The 19,865-nt window shown below is 43.3% G+C and overlaps 2 protein-coding genes across 2 annotated transcripts in view; one reads left to right on the forward strand and one right to left on the reverse strand.

The window, feature by feature from the left end:
• Nucleotides 1-6,265, forward strand: part of LOC311136380 (dihydropyrimidinase-related protein 3-like) — a gene marked incomplete at its 5' end in the record, with an annotated part of 40,439 nt that extends 34,174 nt beyond the window's left edge. Inside the window, 2 exons of the mRNA XM_084170478.1 lie at nucleotides 2,786-2,942; nucleotides 4,557-6,265. Coding sequence (XP_084026604.1) covers nucleotides 2,786-2,942; nucleotides 4,557-4,651 — 252 coding nt within the window. The 3' untranslated portion in view covers nucleotides 4,652-6,265. The remainder of the gene's footprint in view (nucleotides 1-2,785; nucleotides 2,943-4,556) is intronic.
• A 4,687-nt stretch (nucleotides 6,266-10,952) lies between these two features.
• LOC311136437 (serine/threonine-protein kinase 32A-like) overlaps nucleotides 10,953-19,865 on the reverse strand; it is a 71,835-nt gene continuing 62,922 nt past the window's right edge. Inside the window, exons 12-13 of the mRNA XM_084170564.1 lie at nucleotides 13,830-13,894; nucleotides 10,953-13,094 (exon numbers count right to left, since the gene is read on the reverse strand). Of these exons, the coding sequence (XP_084026690.1) occupies nucleotides 12,977-13,094; nucleotides 13,830-13,894 (183 nt within the window). The 3' untranslated portion in view covers nucleotides 10,953-12,976. The remainder of the gene's footprint in view (nucleotides 13,095-13,829; nucleotides 13,895-19,865) is intronic.

Raw genomic sequence — 19,865 nt, forward strand, 5'->3', positions numbered from 1 at the left:
CTTGCCGGTGAGACAGGAGATGAGGGCGGAAACGCTCTCGTGTCCCGAGGGCGCCGGGTGTACGGTGGCGAGGTAGAGTTCGACTTGCAACAGGAAACCCTGACACCCGGCAGCGGTGCCGTCGTACGCCCTCGGGAGCGAGAGCCGAATCCCACTGGGTTCCGGAAGTTGGACAGGCGGGCTGACCGATGGTGATGGTGCGGTAGGTGGGGGCGTGGGTACCCCGCTGGTCTCCCATCGATGGAGGGTGTTCATCACTCTATCCAGAGCGTGCCCGATCTGGTTGATCCTGTCCTCCTGTCCACGAAGGCGCTCCTCAATAACCTCGGTAGGTGCGGCTGCTCCTGCTGATTCCATGGTGAATGGTGTGTAATTCTGTCAAGGTTGAGTGTAGATGTGGTGTGGAATCAAGCGCAGGACACACAGAGACTTCGTACTAACGTCTTTAGTGAAGACAAAAAGAACAAGCCAAACACGGCTAAATACAACCTGGCAGGCAAGTGAACTTTACGCACACCGGTATAGTACAAACAAAAGGCACACACTGTGCGGAACTCTCTTCAAAAACAATACAGAGAGATAAACGAACTAGCATCCCAAAATGACAACGAACAATTACACACAACAAAACCCAAGAGAACTTATAGGACGCATAATTAACACTAACAAGGAACAGGTGTAACAAAACAGACAAAACCAAACAAACATCGAACGGTGGCAGCTAGTACTCCGGAGACGACGACCGCCGAAGCCTGCCCGAACAAGGAGAATGAGCAGCCTCGGCCGAAACCGTGACACCTGCGTAGACACATCCTAAGTCTGTCAATATAAAACTATTTCCAATGAACATATTCCCAACTCTTCAGTTCTGTCTTAGAATATATTTTATGCAGATTGTTTGTCACGTGTTGCTATGTGACACTGAGCCAAGGTAAAGGACTGTGAGAACTGTGAGGTATGTGAGGTCTGTGAGGTCTGTGTGGTCTATGAGGTATGTGGAGGCTGCTGAGGGGAGGACGGCTCATAATAATGTCTGGAATGGAGTGAAAGGAATGGTATCAAACACATAAAAACAATTTAAAAAACATGCACTTGATACCATTCCATTAACTCCATTCCGGCCATTATTATGAGCCATCCTCCCCTCAGCAGCCTCCACTGATATGAGGTGTGTGAGGTCTGTGAGGTACAGTATTTGAGGTCTGTGAGGTCTGTGAGTTGGGGACATCTGGAAGTGTTTTCTCAGTGGTTTGGGATTAATCAGGACTAATCTGATGCCATCCAGAACTCACAAACATGGAAGATGTCAGTGCGGCTTTACTTTAAAGACAGTTTAGCTTTACGCGGATGCACACTGCTGCTGTGGCTCAGCCCATGCCACACATCAGACATACCATCAATCTCAATGTACATACTGAAATGGTCATCCAAAACAGTGTGTTCAATGGAGACAGGTTGTACTCCGATATCTCAGCTGTTTATCACACCAAACTGTACTGTACTCGAAGGACGTCTGTCCTCTCTGGCAGTGGCACTGGTGCCAGCTATAGGAGCAATGCATTATGGGCTGGATGCGTGTCTGTCTGTGTCTAGGCTTTGGGGGCATAATAGGAGTTTGGGGGCACAAGATAAAAATAGCTATCAGAGTGTGTAATGCAGATGGGAATTGCCAAAAATGCAGTAATGGTGTCTTAACTACCTCTCTGGGTGATCTCATATATCCTGGAGGAAGACAGGCATTTGATGTAGGTGCTGGGGAATAGGGGGATGGAAGGAGGGGATGTTTGAGAGAGAAGTATTATGTCAGACTTGAGGGTTCATCTCAGGGGCGTTGGCTGTTGGCTGTGGGTTATATACTGTAACGACTGACTGTCAGGGAGTGCCTGTTGTAGCAGGGATACGATGTGTCCATAGGAAAACTCCTATTACTGGTGGTAGTGAATACTCAACAGGAACAAAAGTGTGGTATATCAAGTGGATTTTTCAACACAGTGGGTTATATTATATGTGTTGTGGCGGCAGGTAGCTTAGTGGATAAGAGCGTTGTGCCAGTAACCGAAAGGTCGCTGGTTCTAATCCCCGAGCTGACTAGGTGAAAAATCTGTCGATGTGCCCTTAAGCAAGGCACTTAACCCTAATTGCTCCTGTAAGTCGCTCTGGATAAGAGCGTCTGCTAAATGACTAAAAAAAAAAAAAAAAAAAAAAAAAAAAAAAACTTGAATGGGCTACCCTCTAATTCTGACGACATTCTCTTTTTGACCAGAATATAGAGATGTTTCTTTGGTGAGACCTCTGTATTAATGCAATGTTGATCTTGGTGGCAGTTAGTGTTTTCTGATGCTCCTACACTCTTAGAAAAAAGGTTCCATCTAGAACCTAACAGGGTTCTTTGGCATTTTGGAACTATTTTTTCTAAGAGTGTAAATTCCAGGGATTCCTTAGTCACATAATCCTAGGACAGAGGACAGAAGCTGGCATGTCCAAAAGAACATAGTGTCTCAGTCTTCAGTGTGTCTGTCTGTCAGTAAATCTGGAAGTGCTTTCCTTAGGAAAACACTGGGTGAAATATGCATTTTGATTCAGGCACAACGCGTTCTACAAACAAACCCATGAATCAAATTATAAACAGGCATTGTCTTGGAGAACTGCTGTAAAGTTACCAACAGAAATGATACCCTATTAATGTCTCTCTCTCTCCTTTGTCTCGTTCCTCGTTCCTCTCTCTTTTGCTTCCTCTCCACTCCCCCTTTCTCCTTCTCCTTCCCCCCTCCCCCCTCTCTCTCAGCTGGCAGTCCTGCGGGCAGTGCCCAGGGGCATGTATGACGGACCCGTGTCTGACTTCTCGCCCATGTCCCGTGGCGGTACCCCCTCAGCGTCTGCCCGCACCTCCCCCACCAAGCAGCCCGTGAGGAACCTCCACCACTCTGCCTTTAGCTTAGCAGGTAACCCTGCACAACGCGGTGAGCTTCAGCAACCTTTTAATTTACCCATCTGTCTTCCCATACCTTGCTGTCATAGGAAGTACCAAGAACTTGACACACACACACACACACACACACACAAACTCAACAACAGTCAACATTGACACATTACAAGGCACTTCACACATGATATGTTGCCATGATCGACTTTGCCATTTGTCTGCGGAATATCGGACATTTTACCATAATCACATTTTCTGCCTTCCTGATTTGTTTGAGGTAACAAATGCGCACAGCACAAGACATTTGTCCTCCAGCCATCTTGGTACTTCCAGACAGTGCTCTATATGTTTCTCAAGTCTTTTTGTTATCTGTTTTTTGTCACAACATTGAGTTGATTGATTTAATTCATTTCAGCTTGATGCAGCTTTGTCTTGGTTCTCTCTCTCACTCCCTCTCTCTGTATGCATCTTAATTTAACTACAGCATGTTCTAAGAAATATCTGTATGCATCTTAATTCAACTACAGTATGTTCTAAGAAATATCTGTATGCATCTTAATTCAACTACAGTATGTTCTAAGAAATATCTGTATGCATCTTAATTCAACCACAGTATGTTCTAACAAATATCTGTATGCATCTTAATTCAACTACAGTATGTTCTAAGAAATATATGTATGCATCTTAATTCAACTACAGTATGTTCTAAGAAATATCTGTATGCATCTTAATTCAACCACAGTATGTTCTAAGAAATATCTGTATGCATCTTAATTCAACTACAGTATGTTCTAAGAAATATCTGTAGGCATCTTAATTCAACTATTTATGTATCTGAAGTTCATTCACATAACCAATAGCAGAGCTTAGTTGAGTGTTGAGTGACAGTGCGATTGCATACATCTGCAACCTCTTATCAAAATACAACCTTTCAGGGAGGAGCCAAATGAACAATAGTTTAACAGGAGGAGGGAGGGTGACCTGCATTGGAAAGTATTTCCCCATGGCTGTAGTCTAGTGGGGGGTTTATTCCATTCATTCCCATCACTACCAGAAAGCCAGAGAGCCTGCTTTCCTTTCCCAGGCTGTGTGTTTATAAAAACAGACCTGGTCTATTCTCTCCTTCTGGCTTCCCAGATAATCCCCTGTTCGGCTACCAGCGACTCACTCTGGGAATAAATAACCCTCTCATCTACATCCAGTACACGCAAGAACACATACAGATATACCCGCGTACACACACGCAAACACACAAACACTCACAGGACTCTGCAGAATAGGGATTCATCTCACCAGCCACAGGGTTCATATACTTCTCCGTCTTCAGATGTGAAGTAACCTTGGTCGTGTTTCGTGCAGAGTGGATGTGGTAGAGTTCTACAGTATAAAACACTAGACCCTGGCATGGAGAGTGTGTAAGATTTAAAACAGTAGGCGTAAATCTCTCCGTCAATTTAATCCAGGGCTAATCCCAATCCTGTTGGCGGTTGAAAAGGGATTTATTCCAGAGGTCGCCAAGGTCATGTCACCTGGTTGGTTTGTCTCATGACGAATGCTAGTTGCTAGTGGAGAAACTGGTTTTGTTAAGGGGAATCTTTAAGAGACAGTGCTAAATCCTGTTTGTCTGTGTTAGGTCCCCCCACTACAGAGGATCCCCCCTGCCGGCCAGCGGGACGCCGCATCGTAGTTCCCCCCGGTGGTCGCTCCAACATCACATCCCTTAGCTAAGAGGTTGAACCAGGATAGAGACCAGTCAGAAGATGACAACAGCCACTGGGAGAAGACGGAGACATGATTAGTTACAAGTTAAGAGTTGAGAAAAACACTGAATCCTCATGCCTTACCAGCCACAATGCTACCTGCTTAAGCTTCTAAAGCACAGTATTCCTCCTCCTAGGGAATTGCAGGTCAGTCACTAGAACAATATGTTAATTTAAAGGAGATTTGACAAAACCTTTACACAAAGATTGAGTTTGTATGCTATGGAATTACATGAGCATGGTCATAACCAGAATATAGGTAATCAATATGTATTACTGTCCCTTACTGTCAACATTAGTAATTGTTTTAACTGTGCATTGACAGTGTAGGTTCTACTCTGAATCCATAATATAGTTACATTAACCTCATGATAACTGTCATGACCAATGACCACAGTGTTCTGAAGCTTGTTCCCTAGGAAAAGTAATACTTCCTTTCTCAAAGCAATGCTTTGGTTTTTCTTCCATCATGTTCGGCTTTCAATGTCACCCTTTTTGAGTACTAGTCTGCAGATATACAGTAGTTCCCTAGCAATGTAATGATAACATGCAGTAACGTCCATTACCGATAGGTGGCATTGTGAGTATGTATGGTAGATGTAACGTAGCTTTGTGAATGATGTTGTCGCTGGCTCCCTGGGTTGTTGAACCAGAAATTATAGTCATTAATGATTTTTAAAAAAGAAACAAGATAAAAACACATCTGGTAATACAGATATTTTGTAAACATGCAATAGCATGTTGGTAGAAATGGTTGTCATGTTTATTTTCCCTTGCGCTCCGCTCCATCCTGGCTGTAGATTACATTGTGAGAAACCGTCCTTTGCAATTGCTTCAAGCTTAATGCCTGTTCCTATACATACCGCTGAGCAAGTCATCTGGGTGGTAAAAGGAAAATGAAACCCTTGCGCAAGAAGTACCAAGCTCAACTTCCATGGCCTGGGTCGTGAAATTGTAATTCTGAGCTTTGTGAACATTTTAATGCATAAAGAAAATGAAATCAGAAAAGTAACAACCCTGATTTGAAATAACAGTAATTCACCACTGTCTTTATTTGTATTTTCCTGACAATGTGGGATCTCATTTTGTAGCAGCAGACCATCATACCCTGCATTCAAGAACATAACATTGAAACACTCTGAGAGTCTCCACATTGTTGTACACTATACCTGACTGACATCCCTTGGTTTGGTAACTAACACCAAGGGGAAGACAGACAGCCTTAAACCTGGGTCACTCTCTTTCACAGTTCTTTTCTATGCGTCTGGTTGGTCTACCTGTCCCAGACAAGGCCGGGGATTGTAGTATGTTTTAAGAAACAGGCGAGGAGGTGCTTTATTTTTGCTATCCCAATCAGCTGAGGAAGAGGTTGTGAGGAAGTCGTTGTTTTAATGAGTGATGTGGAACTTCAAGCAATCCAAGTGGTGATTATATTTATGTTAGTTTGACCTGATCGTTGTTATTGTTTTTATGGTGTTGTTTTTTTACTGTTGTATCAAAACCCAGAGAAGGCAGGTTAAAAAAACATTGAGGTGTGATGTGGTGTTATGAACTGTTCCTGAATAAACATGAGTTGCAACTGACTGGCTGTCACTCTTTTATCTTTCAATGTACACTATAGTAGAAATAAAAAATATACCTTTTAATGTATTCTGACCAGGACTGTACTAGAGCATATTGTTGAGAACATCACTCATAGAAATTGGATGTGTAGACCTGACAGTTAATAGTACTAATAATACTGACAGTATTATTGCTGTTACAGTATATTACATTTCTATCTGCACCATTCTGGATTCCTACACTTCCATTTTTTGGGGATTTTCCAATTTTCAGACCAATTGTTAAACCTGGCAGTAAACTTGTCACCGCTCTGTTATCATTTTTATATTTTATAGCCAGTTAAAGTGTCATGACATCACTTTTGATGGCTGTAATTATGACAGGCTGAGAAGATTGCTTCTATAAAACGCCCTCTCAGTCTGGAGTGGGAGATAGTCAGCATTATTTTCCAAACACAGCCAGTTCACAAGGACTTATTGTCATTGTATATAAACCCTCCCAAGATAATGTAGCTGTCACTGACCAGTTAGTTTATACAGTATGTCCATTTACAACAGATGAGCTTGTGTGGGGGGAGAGAGGCTCTTTGAGGAGAAATCCAATAAAGACAACTGTTATTCTTATTTTATGTGATCCTCCAGCTTGACTTCAACTTGGCTTTATGAGGAGCGTATATCATTGAAGGAGACTCACAGATTAGCCTGTGAATGTGGGAAAGTGCTGGATCAACTTTGATCACAAAGCCCACCGTGGAAGAGTAATGGGGGTTTGTCTTAAAGGGGATCTGGGGAGAAGTTGGCCAGTCAGACTAGCAGTGAATGGGAAAACCACATGATGCATGTAACTTGCTGATGATGTATCAAGAGGTAATGTCTCCAGCTTCATCTGTTGAGGAACATGACTGAAGGTAAGACTGATTAAGACGGGAGAGGGTGGGCGGTCAGAGAGAGAGAGGTCTCGGACTCAAGGACTCCAGTCTTGACTTAATCTCTGGCAAGATCTATAAAAGAGATCCTGTACTATCAGGGAAGAGGTAAAAACTAAAACTTTCTACATATTTGTCAGAATAGGACAGATGATAATCAGTTACAGGCAGCATGACTTTGGCTGTTGTCCACTATGACCTCAACAGCACTGAACATAGCCTCTGTTTTTCTAAGGGGTGGAGGAGCTCAGCCATAATGAAGTGTGACATAAACTCAGCATAGGCTTCACAAAGCCCTGGAAGTACCAAATGACATATTAGCACATGCACAGCTTTGAAGAATACAGTGTGATTCACCAAGGAAACGGTGGCTAAAATGGTTCGTTCACCCCAAATTACTTGGTGAGCTCACCATTCTGGTGTGTAACAACAAATACTGGAGCCAAATCTGGAGAAGGAGCAACAAAGCCTTCTCATAGAAACACCAGACAAACAAATCAAGCCTAAACTATGCTTCCTGTTTCTGCGGGACTACAATTGATTGTAAGGGTAGTCTGGGGGACGCTATACATAGCTTATTCTCCTTGGTGCCCAGTGCTGTGTGTTGGTCTGATTTAGGACTGTTTTCATGGCTTTGCCCTTTTGTCTCATAGTGATAAGGCCCCTAATGCGTTGGAGCCCTGTCACTCATCCATAGCCACCTACTAAGACTACTGAGAAACTTACACACAACATAAGGTTGTTCAAGAGAGACAGAGAGCACACAGCTCTAGAACATTCTTATTTTGGGTGTCCTGTGGCTCCCCATGCCTATTCAGGCATAAGCCCGTCTCTGCAAAGGGCAAAATCAATACTTAAAAAATGTATACATTATCAGTGGTGTTTACCTTGGTTCCAACATATCAGTGACATCATTAACAGACTCATCCAACCCTAGACATGGCACTCCTACAGAAATACTAACAGTCAATGTACACAACAGAGGCGTGACCCCGTTTTAATCCTCAACTTTATTTGAAATAGATTACCGGATTAGCACAGACAGAAATAAATAAACGTGAAAGGATTTTTGTAAACAGGTCTTTGACATTTGAGTACAACTAAATCCTGTTTTCTCAGTCTACAGTTGGCAGGGATGAAATAGACTGCCCTTGTGGTAAATTGTGTTCAAAGGTCCAATAGACGTTTTTATCTCAATGTCAAATCATTTCTGGGTAACAATTACTGTGATTGTTTTCAATTCAAAATGGTCAAAAATAAACAAACATAGCTTCTTAGCATAGGGCAAATTCTTAAGCATTTTGCTAGGACTGTCTAAGAGTGGTCTGAAAATTAGCTGTTATTTGCAGAGAGGTTTGTAACTCTCTTTCTTATTGGTCTATTAACTAATTTACCGCATGGTGATGTCACCATGGAAGGCCAAAACTCCATCCCACCAAAACAGGCTGAAATTTCAGGCAGTCTTTTCAAGCAGCGCTTACACTGAAAGTGCATTATCATAATTTTCACAGTATTATTCCAAGCTCATAGTGTGGAAATAGAAAACCCAGGAAAATCCCCTTTTTGATTGCACTGGGCCTTTAACTACACAGAAGCACTACCACTAACAAACACTAGGTGGCATTGTTTCATTGTAGTTTATCATAGAAAATTAACCACAAACGAAGCATCGAGATGGAGAAAAGGCTTGTTTGAAACCAATTTGAAATGCATTTGTTTATTTATCTGCCATCAATAATTCTATAGTCTTCCCTCTAGTCTCCTGTTGCTGCTAATCAGAAAACCAACACCACACATTATCAAAAACAGGTCTAGCGTTTAACCCTCTGAGGTATTTCTCTGGCTAATTCATCACGTTGTTTTAAGATATACTTTATTAGTTGATGGGAATGTGTCTTCTGCATTAACCCAACCCCTCTGATATACACACACTGATACACACATTAGGTTGGAGAGGCTGGAGCAGACGGCAGCGTCCAATGAGCAGACTTAAGGGGGTTAAGTTCCCTGCTCAAGGGAAAATCGGCAGTAAGTGGCACCTGAGATATTGATGACAGCAACCCTCCGGTTACCAGCTCACGCCTGCCAGATTCCCCCCCGTCTGCAATGGGATTCGAACCGGCAACCCTCTGGTTGCTGGCCCGCTTCTCTAATCCTAGTTTTTCGCAGGTTATGTACAGAAAGTCTCCTTATATCATCTCTCTCTGGAGGGCAAGCAGGTGTCAAACGTCTCTCTCTTTGAGATCAGTAGGGTGCTCCAGGAGATGATTTCCACTGAGTCAGTGTGATTGGTATGCTTTTGACTAGGAAGAGCCAGACAGGCCTACAACTACAGGATGAATACCCACCATAACCACTACAACCCCCATAAACCCCCAGCCTTAAAGGTCCAATGCAGACGTACATTTTTGGGTAACAATTAAGTATCTTACTTTGATTGTTTTCAATTCAAATGGTCAAAAAGAAACAAAAATAGCTTCTTAGCAAAGTTCAATTTCTCATGCAAGAATTTAGCTAGGACTGTCTGGGAGTGGTCTGAATGGGGAGTGGAAAACAGAAAATTAGCTGTTATTGGCAGAGAGGTTTGGAACTCTTTCATATTGGTCGATTAACTAATTTACCACATGGTGATGTCACCATGGAAGGCCAAAACTCCATCCCACCAAAAAAGGATGACATTTCCGGCAGTCTTTTCAAACAGCTCTTACACTAACAGGGCCTTATCATAATTGTCACAGTATTATTCCAACCTCATAGTGTGGAAATATATATAAAACACAGGAAAATCATGTTTTTGTCTGCACTAGACCTTTAAGAAACCATATAGAGGGGCACAGCTCCAGGTAATAGGACTGAAAAATATACAGCCTCTACCCTAAGTGCTATGTGGTATGCCCCAAGGCTGTTTGCACAGGAGGAGACTAATACAACTCTTTTACAACTATGTTTTTCAGTCTTTTTAACCAATGCCTCCAACTGTTGCCAAATCTACAAAAGGCCACATTTAGCTGGCTATTTATGAAATACACACAATAAGCAGTTAATTAGGTAACACCTGTGAATTCAAAAGGAAAAGTTCACCAGTGTTTCTGCTGTTGAAAAGCAGCGCAGTAATAAAGCACAAGCAGTGGTAAAGGTTGGTGTCCCAAAGAAACATTATTAATTAAGGCACACCTGCTTGACAACAAACAGACAACAAATGACAAACAAAATACAGTCCTCATTTTACAACTCTGCTTTCATTGGGTCCTTGAATTATATACATTTCTCAAAAACCTAATGATAGTTTGAATATCTGTACCAATCATGGTTGTTAGAAAGGTTCCAATTGTAGATCTGATAACCAGGGACAGATAAAGCCTTGGATAAGTTTGAATTGTATTGCAGAGGGTTAAAATAATGGCAAAGCTATTTGCCAAAGCACATATTGGACTACAGGATGGTGAGTTACAGTGTGACAAACTGACTATGATTATCATACTCTACATGGGGAAACCCAGTACATGCTATAGACAAGTTATAAGGCACATAGGGGAGAGTGGGGTAGGTTGAGCCAAAGGGGTAAGTTGAGCCACCCTTGTTTCTAGGAAACCATACATAAAATTAATAGTTTGACCAAATATTTAGGAAGAAGTTATAATTTCATGGAGGAAGAAAGCACATGGAAAAAAATGGTAAGCAAGTTAGGTCCAAATAAACAAATGAACAAATAAACCAAAGTTGTAAGGGTTGGTGTGAGGTGTGACCCAGGTGCGGTGCAGGATAGACAGTAGGCAAGGATGGTGAAACAAGGATCTTTACCGGTGGTGCCAAAACCAGGATACAAAACAACGAACTATTCACGAAAACAAATGAGGAGCACATAGGTCTCCAAAAAAACAGGCTGACAGCAAACAATACAAAATACTAACTCTGACTGGAAAAACACAATGACACAGGGAGAACACTTCTCGAGTACCTGTAACTCCGTCACGTGATCCGACACTGATATGTACTGCTTGACATCAAGGAACTAGCAGAGAAAACTGAGCAAGGGAACACAGGGAAGTGAGGGCATAAATACACAGGTGAATCAGATAGCCACAGGTGACACCAATAGGCAGATAATTAGTCCTGACTGTGAGTGAGGATGTGCCTATGGTTGTCGGAGGATGACACTTAGTGGGTCGCTCCGGAACTGCGACCCACTCCTGTAACACAAAGTAGATCATTTTAAGATTGTTCTATCACTCTATTAGCTTCAATATGAGGTCCTAAACCTAGCATGAAGTGCATTCTTGAAGCTGTGTGGGCTAATATAGTCAAAATGTTTGCCTTGGGGTAAGTTGAGCCAATGGCCATCGGGTAAGTTGAGCCAATGGCAAGTTGAGCAAATTGAAGTGTTTTCTTCCCAGGCGTAATGCAAGGTATTATCACTTGGATATGAGGTAACAACACTATGTTAAAAGTGTTTAAAAAAGTACAAAGTGTTTGTTAGGTGTTAAACCTGTGTTAAAAGATGCTTAAAATTATTAAAAGACAAAAAAGTGATTGTGATGGATTGTATTTGGGAAATAAAGATAGACATGGTTTTAAAAGATAGTGGTAATATTTCATTCAGTACAGAAATGTGTTGGCGTCTTAACTTACCCTGTCCCGTGGCTCAACTTACCCCATTCCCCGGGGTAAATTGTGCCAAGAGACCACTTTTTTTTTTACAAGATAAGTTTTCAAAAGTATACCGTTTACATGAATTCTGATTATTTGCAGGGATTCACAACATCCTGAAATATATGTAGATATCTTTATTAGAAATAATACTATATTTCCCTTGGCAGATTGATTCTGAATGTAATAAATGGCTCAACTTACCCCACTCTCCCCTACTGACACCCCTCTAAAGGCACCCTTCTAAAAACCAGAAGAGAATGAGGATTCATCTACTACTCTTTGACCTCTGCGCATTAATGCTACAACTAATGGAGAAGCGTGTGCAAAGCATGTTTCTGTGCGGAACAGACAATAAATATCTATTTATCTATGAAGATTTATGTACAAATATCCATGTCGAGCACCCTTCATTTTGGTTTGCTTGAGAGGCACATTGATGCCTAACAATGTCACAGAGACTTATTAAGTTCAGTAGTTAGCGCTCAAGCCTACAGTGGTTATCTTTGTCTTCGAAGAGGAATCTGTGGTTGGTGTCTTGAAAACAAAGGCCTCATATCTCATCTCTAATCGTAATTCATTTTGTGTGACGCTACTCACAACCCCTCTCTCTTCCTAAAGCAAGTCTGCACTGTTTTCACTGCAGACGTAGTCTCCTATTTGTCAACATTAGGCTTAATTTCCTGCCTGGCCTGAGCCTCGGCATAACATGCATGGTGGCTGTATCCTGTCTGGCTCTGCTCTCTGCTGGGTTTGCAGGGAAGTAATTTCCTGGGCCTGGCTGACTTGGTGGAGGGAGGGGAGCTCCGGGGGACTATGGTGCATCAGGCCAGGGCAGGTCAGGTCAGGTCAGGGCAGAGTGTGAGGAGGGCTGCCCACTGAGAAGCTTGTCCCTGTCATAGGAAAAGTGGAAAGAGCCAGGGTCTGTCTGTCTGTCTAGGTCAGTTGCCTCTCACTCTGTAAAATAGTAGTATATGTGAGCTCCTGAAGTCTGGGGTCTGGGTATAATAGCTGGCTGTTGGGGGAATGTGTCAGGGTTAAAAATCGATCTGAGTGTCTGCGCCAGCCGGGGGAGAGGGGAAGTGGACGATTGGGTAGTGGTGATCTACAAGCTGTGGCCAGGTTAGCGTGGCGACTTCCGGCTCAAGCCGTAGTCCGCTATCCTGATATGTAGGCTACCGGGTCCACGTTATTGTTCTGTCCGTCTTCCATAGCCTTGTTCTTCTCTGTCGTGGTGAGGTCTGCTACTTCTGTGTCTGCTACAGTCTTCTTTGACCTATCAGTTGAAGTACAAAAGCTTGATTTCTTGCTTTCTGGTAATATGACATGTAAATAAATACTTTTTTTCATGAGATTCTTTCATGATATGTTACTCAGTATTAGGGGACACATTCAAGATTCATTATTACAACCTTTGCTGTAAATATGTAATCTTGCCTGTGGCCCAATACTTTTGCCTTACGCCATTTAAAATATGCCTAACTGCTCAGCTGAGCTTTATTGGATGGATGTAACAGTTCTCTGGCAACTTACATTGAAACTGGACATCAAATCTGGGCGATTTTAGACAAAAATCAGGATGACAGCAGGTGCCACATTTTGGTGTTAATGTGGTCCACCGGACTATTTACTGTATCTCTGTTAGGACATATACTGAGTCTCTGTTAGGACATATACTGAGTCTCTGTTAGGACATATAATGAGTCTCTGTTAGGACATATACTGAGTCTCTGTTAGGACATATACTGAGTCTCTGTTAGGACATATACTGAGTCTCTGTTAGGACATATACTGAGTCTCTGTTAGGACATATACTGAGTCTCTGTTAGGACATATACTGAGTCTCTGTTAGGACATATACTGAGTCTCTGTTAGGACATATACTGAGTCTCTGTTAGGACGTATACTGAGTCTCTGTTAGGACATATACTGAGTCTCTGTTAGGACATATACTGAGTCTCTGTTAGGACATATACTGAGTCTCTGTTAGGACATATACTGAGTCTCCTACCTTTCTCTGTTGAAGATGATGAAGTCCCTCTCCACATTGTTCAGGCGCTGCTGGAGCTGACCGTTCTAGGGAATCAAAAGAGGTTTGAGAACACACACACACACACACACACACACACACACACACACACACACACACACACACACACACACACACACACACAGTAATCTTTTTAAGACATTAAAGATCCTATAGTTATGTGACCCAGATAATGGTTGTTGGGACTCAGACAAGAAGAAATGAAGAAGAAGTAGATAGATGGATTAAGTTTTGCAAACTTTAAAGGAAATACATTACCTCTCTCAGAGCCCCACTTGCCCTACACTGACACAGTGTCACACACTGAGATATGTTAATCATGTGAGAACAAAAACATCTCCATGACGACCTGTCCTGGCAGCTATATAGTGTTATGACAGGTGTGTTCTCGCCCTCTCTGGGCGGTGGGTTAGTGTTAGGCAGACTGATGGGGCCAGATTGGGCCTCAGAGGCCTCCCAACTATACGTTTGTTGTCCCCCTGTACAGGCCTGCCAATCAGCCTGGAGCGCTAGTACAGGTGCTCTCACAGCGGGGCACCAGACCCTGGCAGACAAGAGAAGTAGAGCACGGAAGGAGAGCGAGCGAGCGAGAGAGAGAGAGAGAGAGAGAGAGAGAGAGAGAGAGAGAGAGAGAGAGAGAGAGAGAGAGAGAGAGAGAGAGAGAGAGAGAGAGAGAGAGAGAGAGAGAGAGAGAGAGAGAGAGAGAGATACAGAGAGAGAGAGAGAGAGAGAGATACAGAGAGAGAGAGAGAGAGACAGAGACAGAGACAGAGACAGAGACAGAGACAGAGACAGAGACAGAGACAGAGACAGAGACAGAGACAGAGACAGAGACAGAGACAGAGACAGAGACAGAGGCCTAGGTGGTAAGGGTAGTTTATGGAGGGCTTGGCTTTTAATTATATGAAACAGAAAACAAGCAATTGTACATGAAAATAAGTTCTAAATAGGAGGGTCACCAGCATCATCTCATCTCTCGTTTCATGATGGGCATATGGATACATGCAGCCTACATGGAGGGGGTTTTACGCACGTCCAAAACAGGAGTTGGCTAAAATAATGTAGGCCTACAATACATGTAGGCTAGATAAAAAGGGGATGTCCCTTGCTGCTGCCAAACTTGATCTTTTAATAAAGCTTTGGTGATTCAGATTTAGTCAAAGAAGTCTCACAAGCCAAACCCTTTATTGATAGGCTTGGATACTTGGGGAACGCATCGGGCAGGACAAATGAAACTAAATAGAAAAAAACATCTGTTTTTTATGTTTATTAATACGAGGGTTACTGGCACAAAAATAACACTTCCTCTCTTGTTCCATGAGCATAAACGCTGGATAGGTCGCGCTTCCGCTCACAAAATCAATTCCATTACCAACGCCGTTACTGCTAAGACCTGCTTTTCATTGGTCTTACATTTCCGGATACGCACGGCAAGAAATTGACATTTTTGCACTTGTTTTCAAAGACAACTCAAATATTTTCTCTTGAACCATATGGTCTATCTACTAGAAACTCATGGACAATATGGACACACATAAATTAATACTATATATGAATACATGTTTTTAAAGTTATTTAAGTATAAATTACCAAAGTTACGATAGATTGTCATAGATTTTCTGTTTATTACCAAAATTACTAAAGATTCCGGTAACTTTCGTAAATTACCTGTAGCTTTGCAACCCTAGTGCTGATATTAGACAGGTAAATTGCTGAACCTGGCGCATTGGGTGGAAAATGCCAGAGCACCAGTTTTTACATGCTGAAAATTCCAACTAACATGCGGTTGAAATCTTGCACCGCCGTAGCGCCAGCCAAAAATAGAGCCCAGACAGACAGACAGACAGACAGACAGGGGTGGTATGGGATGAGCTCTCCATCTGTAGAACGAGGACCCCCTGAGGAGCCGATAAGGTGGCCAGGCAGAGCAGCGCGGTGGAAGTTCAGAAGTTAATTATGCCCAGCTTTTTGATTAAACATTTCATTTTACAAAATGAACCTAGAGGGAGCTTTCTGTTAGCTGTTTGCCAAGCTGGTAAAGATACAGTTTACGTCATTGTCTATTTCAATTGTACAGATATAGCCTCAAGACGACAATTCGGTAACATCATTGTGTATAATAACTATCCGACCACCATACCGTGGGTTCTGACCATTTCGGATTCCGCCTCCATCTTAGTCATAGAAGTGAGTCAGGTGAATGGAGGATGGAGGATGGGATTTGCATACTGCCCCAATAGATCCTCGGATGACGCAATCGCCAGCGCACTACACACTGCCCTATCCCATCTGGACAAGAGGAATACCTATGTAAGAATGCTGTTCATCGACTGCTGCTCAGCCTTCAAAACCATAGTGCCCTCCAAGCTCATCACTAAGCTCAGGGCCCTGGGTCTGAACCCCGCCCTGTGCAACTGGGTCCTGGACTTCCTGACGGGCCAACCCCAAGTGGTGAAGGTAGGTAACAACACCTCCACTTCGCTGATCCTCATCACAGGGGCCCCACAACGGTGCGTGCTCAGTCCCCTCCTGTACTCCCTGTTCACCCATGATTGCGTGGCCACACACGTCTACAACTCAATCATCAAGTTTGCTGACGACACAACAGTGGTAGGCCTGATTACCAACAACGACGAGACAGCCTACAGGGAGGAGGCGAGGGCCCTGGCGGAGTTGTGCCAGGAAAATAACCTCTCCCTCAACGTCAACAAAATGAAGCAGCTGATTGTGGACTAGAGGAGACAGCGGAGAGAGCATGCCCCCATCCACAGTGGAGAGGGTGAAAAGCTTCAAGTTCCTAGACGTGCACATCACTGACAACCTGAAATAGTCCATCCACACAAACAGTGTTGTGAAGAAGGCGCAACAGTGCCTCTTCAACCTCAGGAGGCTGAAGAAAAATCGGCTTGGCCCCTGACCCTCACAAACTTATACAGATGCACCACTGAGAGCATCCTGTCGGGCTGTATCACCGCCTGGTACAGCAATTGCACCATCCTCAACCACAGGGCTCTCCAGAGGGTGGTGTGGTCAGCCCAACCCATCACCGGGGGCACACTGCCTGCCCTCCAGGACATCCATAGCACCCGGTGTCACAGGAAGGCCAAGAAGATCATCAAGGACCTGAGCCACGGCCTGTTCACCCCGCTACCATCTAGAAGGCAGAGACAGTACAGGTGCATATATCAAAGCTGAGCCTGAGAGACTGAAAAACAGCTTCTATCTCCAGGCCATAAGACTGTTAAATAGTCACCACTAGCCAGCCTCCGCCCAGTACCCTGCCCTGAACTTAGCCATTGTTACTAGCTGGCTACCACCCGGTACTCTAGCCTGCACCATAGAAACTGCTTCCCTATGTACATAGTCATTGAACACTGGTCACTTTAATTATGTTTACATACTGTTTAACCCACCTTATATGTATATACTGTATTCAGTTAAGGCTCATCCTATATAACTACTGCTGTACACACCTTTTCTACACTATACACACCATTACACTGAGGGAAAAAATTATTTGATCCCCTGCTGATTTTGTACGTTTGCCTACTGACAAAGAAATTATCAGTCTATAATTTTAATGGTAGGTTTCTTTGAACAGTGAGAGACAGAATAACAACAAAAACATCCAGAAAACCGTATGTCAAAAATGTTATAAATTGATTTACATTTTAATGAGGGAAATAAGTATTTGACCCCCTCTCAATCAGAAAGATTTCTGGCTCCCAGGTGTCTTTTATACAGGTAACGAGCTGAGATTAGGAGCACACTCTTAAAGGGAGTGCTCCTAATCTCAGCTTGTTACCTGTATAAAAGACACCTGTCCACAGAAGCAATCAATCAATCAGATTCCAAACTCTCCACCATGGCCAAGACCAAAGAGCTCTCCAAGGATGGCAGGGACAAGATTGTAGACCTACACAAGGCTGGAATGGGCTACAAGACCATCGCCAAGCAGCTTGGTGAGAAGGTGACAACAGTTGGTGCGATTATTCGCAAATGGAAGAAACACAAATGTACTGTCAATCTCCCTCGGCCTGGGGCTCCATGCAAGATCTCACCTCGTGGAGTTGCAATGATCATGAGAACGGTGAGGAATCAGCCCAGAACTACACGGGAGGATCTTGTCAATGATCTCAAGGCAGCTGGGACCATAGTCACCAAGAAAACAATTGGTAACACACTACGCCGTGAAGGACTGAAATCCTGCAGCGCCCGCAAGGTCCCGCTGCTCAAGAAAGCACATATACAGGGCCGTCTGAAGTTTGCCAATGAACGTCTGAATGATTCAGAGGAGAACTGGGTAAAAGTGTTGTGGTCAGATGAGACCAAATTGGAGCTCTTTGGCATCAACTCAACTCGCCATGTTTGGAGGAGGAGGAATGCTGCCTATGACCCCAAGAACACCATCCCCACAGTCAAACATGGAGGTGGAAACATTATGCTTTGGGGGTGTTTTTCTGCTAAGGGGACAGGACAACTTCACTGCATCAAAGGGACGATGGACAGGGCCATGTACCGTCAAATCTTGGGTGAGATGACTTGGAGAAGATCTGCAAAGAGGAGTGGGACAAAATCCCTCCTGAGATGTGTGCAAACCTGGTGGCCAACTACAAGAAACGTCTGACCTCTGTGATTGCCAACAAGGGTTTTGCCACCAAGTACTAAGTCATGTTTTGCAGAGGGGTCAAATACTTATTTCCCTCATTAAAATGCAAATCAATTTATAACATTTATGACATGCGTTTTTCTGGATTTTTTGTTGTTATTCTGTCTCTCACTGTTCAAATAAACCTACCATTAAAATTATAGACTGATCATTTCTTTGTCAGTGGGCAAACATACAAAATCAGCAGGGGATCAAATACTTATTTCCCTCACTGTATATACATATACACTGAGTGTACAAAACATTCGTTTGAGTTGCACCTCCTTTTGCATTGGGGCATGGACTCTACAAGGTGTCAAAAGCGTTCCACAGAGATGCTGGCCCATGTTGAGTCAAGTTGGCTGGATGTCCTTTGGGTGGTGGACCATTCTTGATACACACGGGAAACTGGCACCTACTACCATACCCCGTTCAAAGGCACTTAAATCTCCTGTCTTGCTCATTCACCCTCTGAATGGCACACATACACAATCCATGTCTCAATTGTCTCAAGGCTTAAAAATTATTCTTTAACCCATCTCCTCCCCTTCATCTACACTGACTGAAATAGATTTAACAGGTGACATCAATATGGGATCATACTGTAGCTTTCACCTGGATTCACCTGGTCAGTCTATGTCATGGAAATGTTTTGTACACTCAGTGTATATGTATTTATATTCGGGACTCTGACATTGCTCGTTCTGATTCTGATTTCTTAATTTATTTAATGTTGGGGGGATTTGTGTGTATTGTTTTGTATTGTTAGGTATTACTGTACTGTTGGAGCTAGAAACACAAGCATTTCGCTGCACCTGCGATAACATCTGCAAAATATGTGTGCCGACCAATACAATTTGATTCGAAAGGATGGGCCTATTTATGCTGTTCACGACAACACAAGTCCAATTTCCCACTGCATTATCTGTGATTTAATTGAGCAAATTCTACTGCCCATTGTAGGTTCAACAGCAGAGGGAGAGAGAGGGGAAGGAGAGAGAGGTAGGAGAGAGAGGTAGGAGAGAGAGGTAGGAGAGAGAGGTAGGGAGATAGAGAGCATTGAAGAGGCTGAGAAGAAGAGAGAAAATAAGAGAGAGAGAGAGGGTTGGGGAGTCAAAAAAGGAGAACAGAATGTGGGGAGAAAGAAATAGATAGGGGAGGAAGGAGGAGACAGGGAGAAAGAAGAAGAGAAGCAGAGAGAGAGCGAGAAAGGGAGAGAGAGAGAGAGAGAGAGAGAGAGAGAGAGAGAGAGAGAGAGAGAGAGAGAGAGAGAGAGAGAGAGAGAGAGAGAGAGAGAGAGAGAGAGAGAGAGAGAGGAAGCCTGAGGTAATGAGCCAGCAGGAGACTGG

Source organism: Coregonus lavaretus (assembly GCF_964263955.1).
Source record: "Coregonus lavaretus genome assembly, chromosome: 10".
Classification (NCBI taxonomy): Eukaryota; Metazoa; Chordata; class Actinopteri; order Salmoniformes; family Salmonidae; genus Coregonus; species Coregonus lavaretus.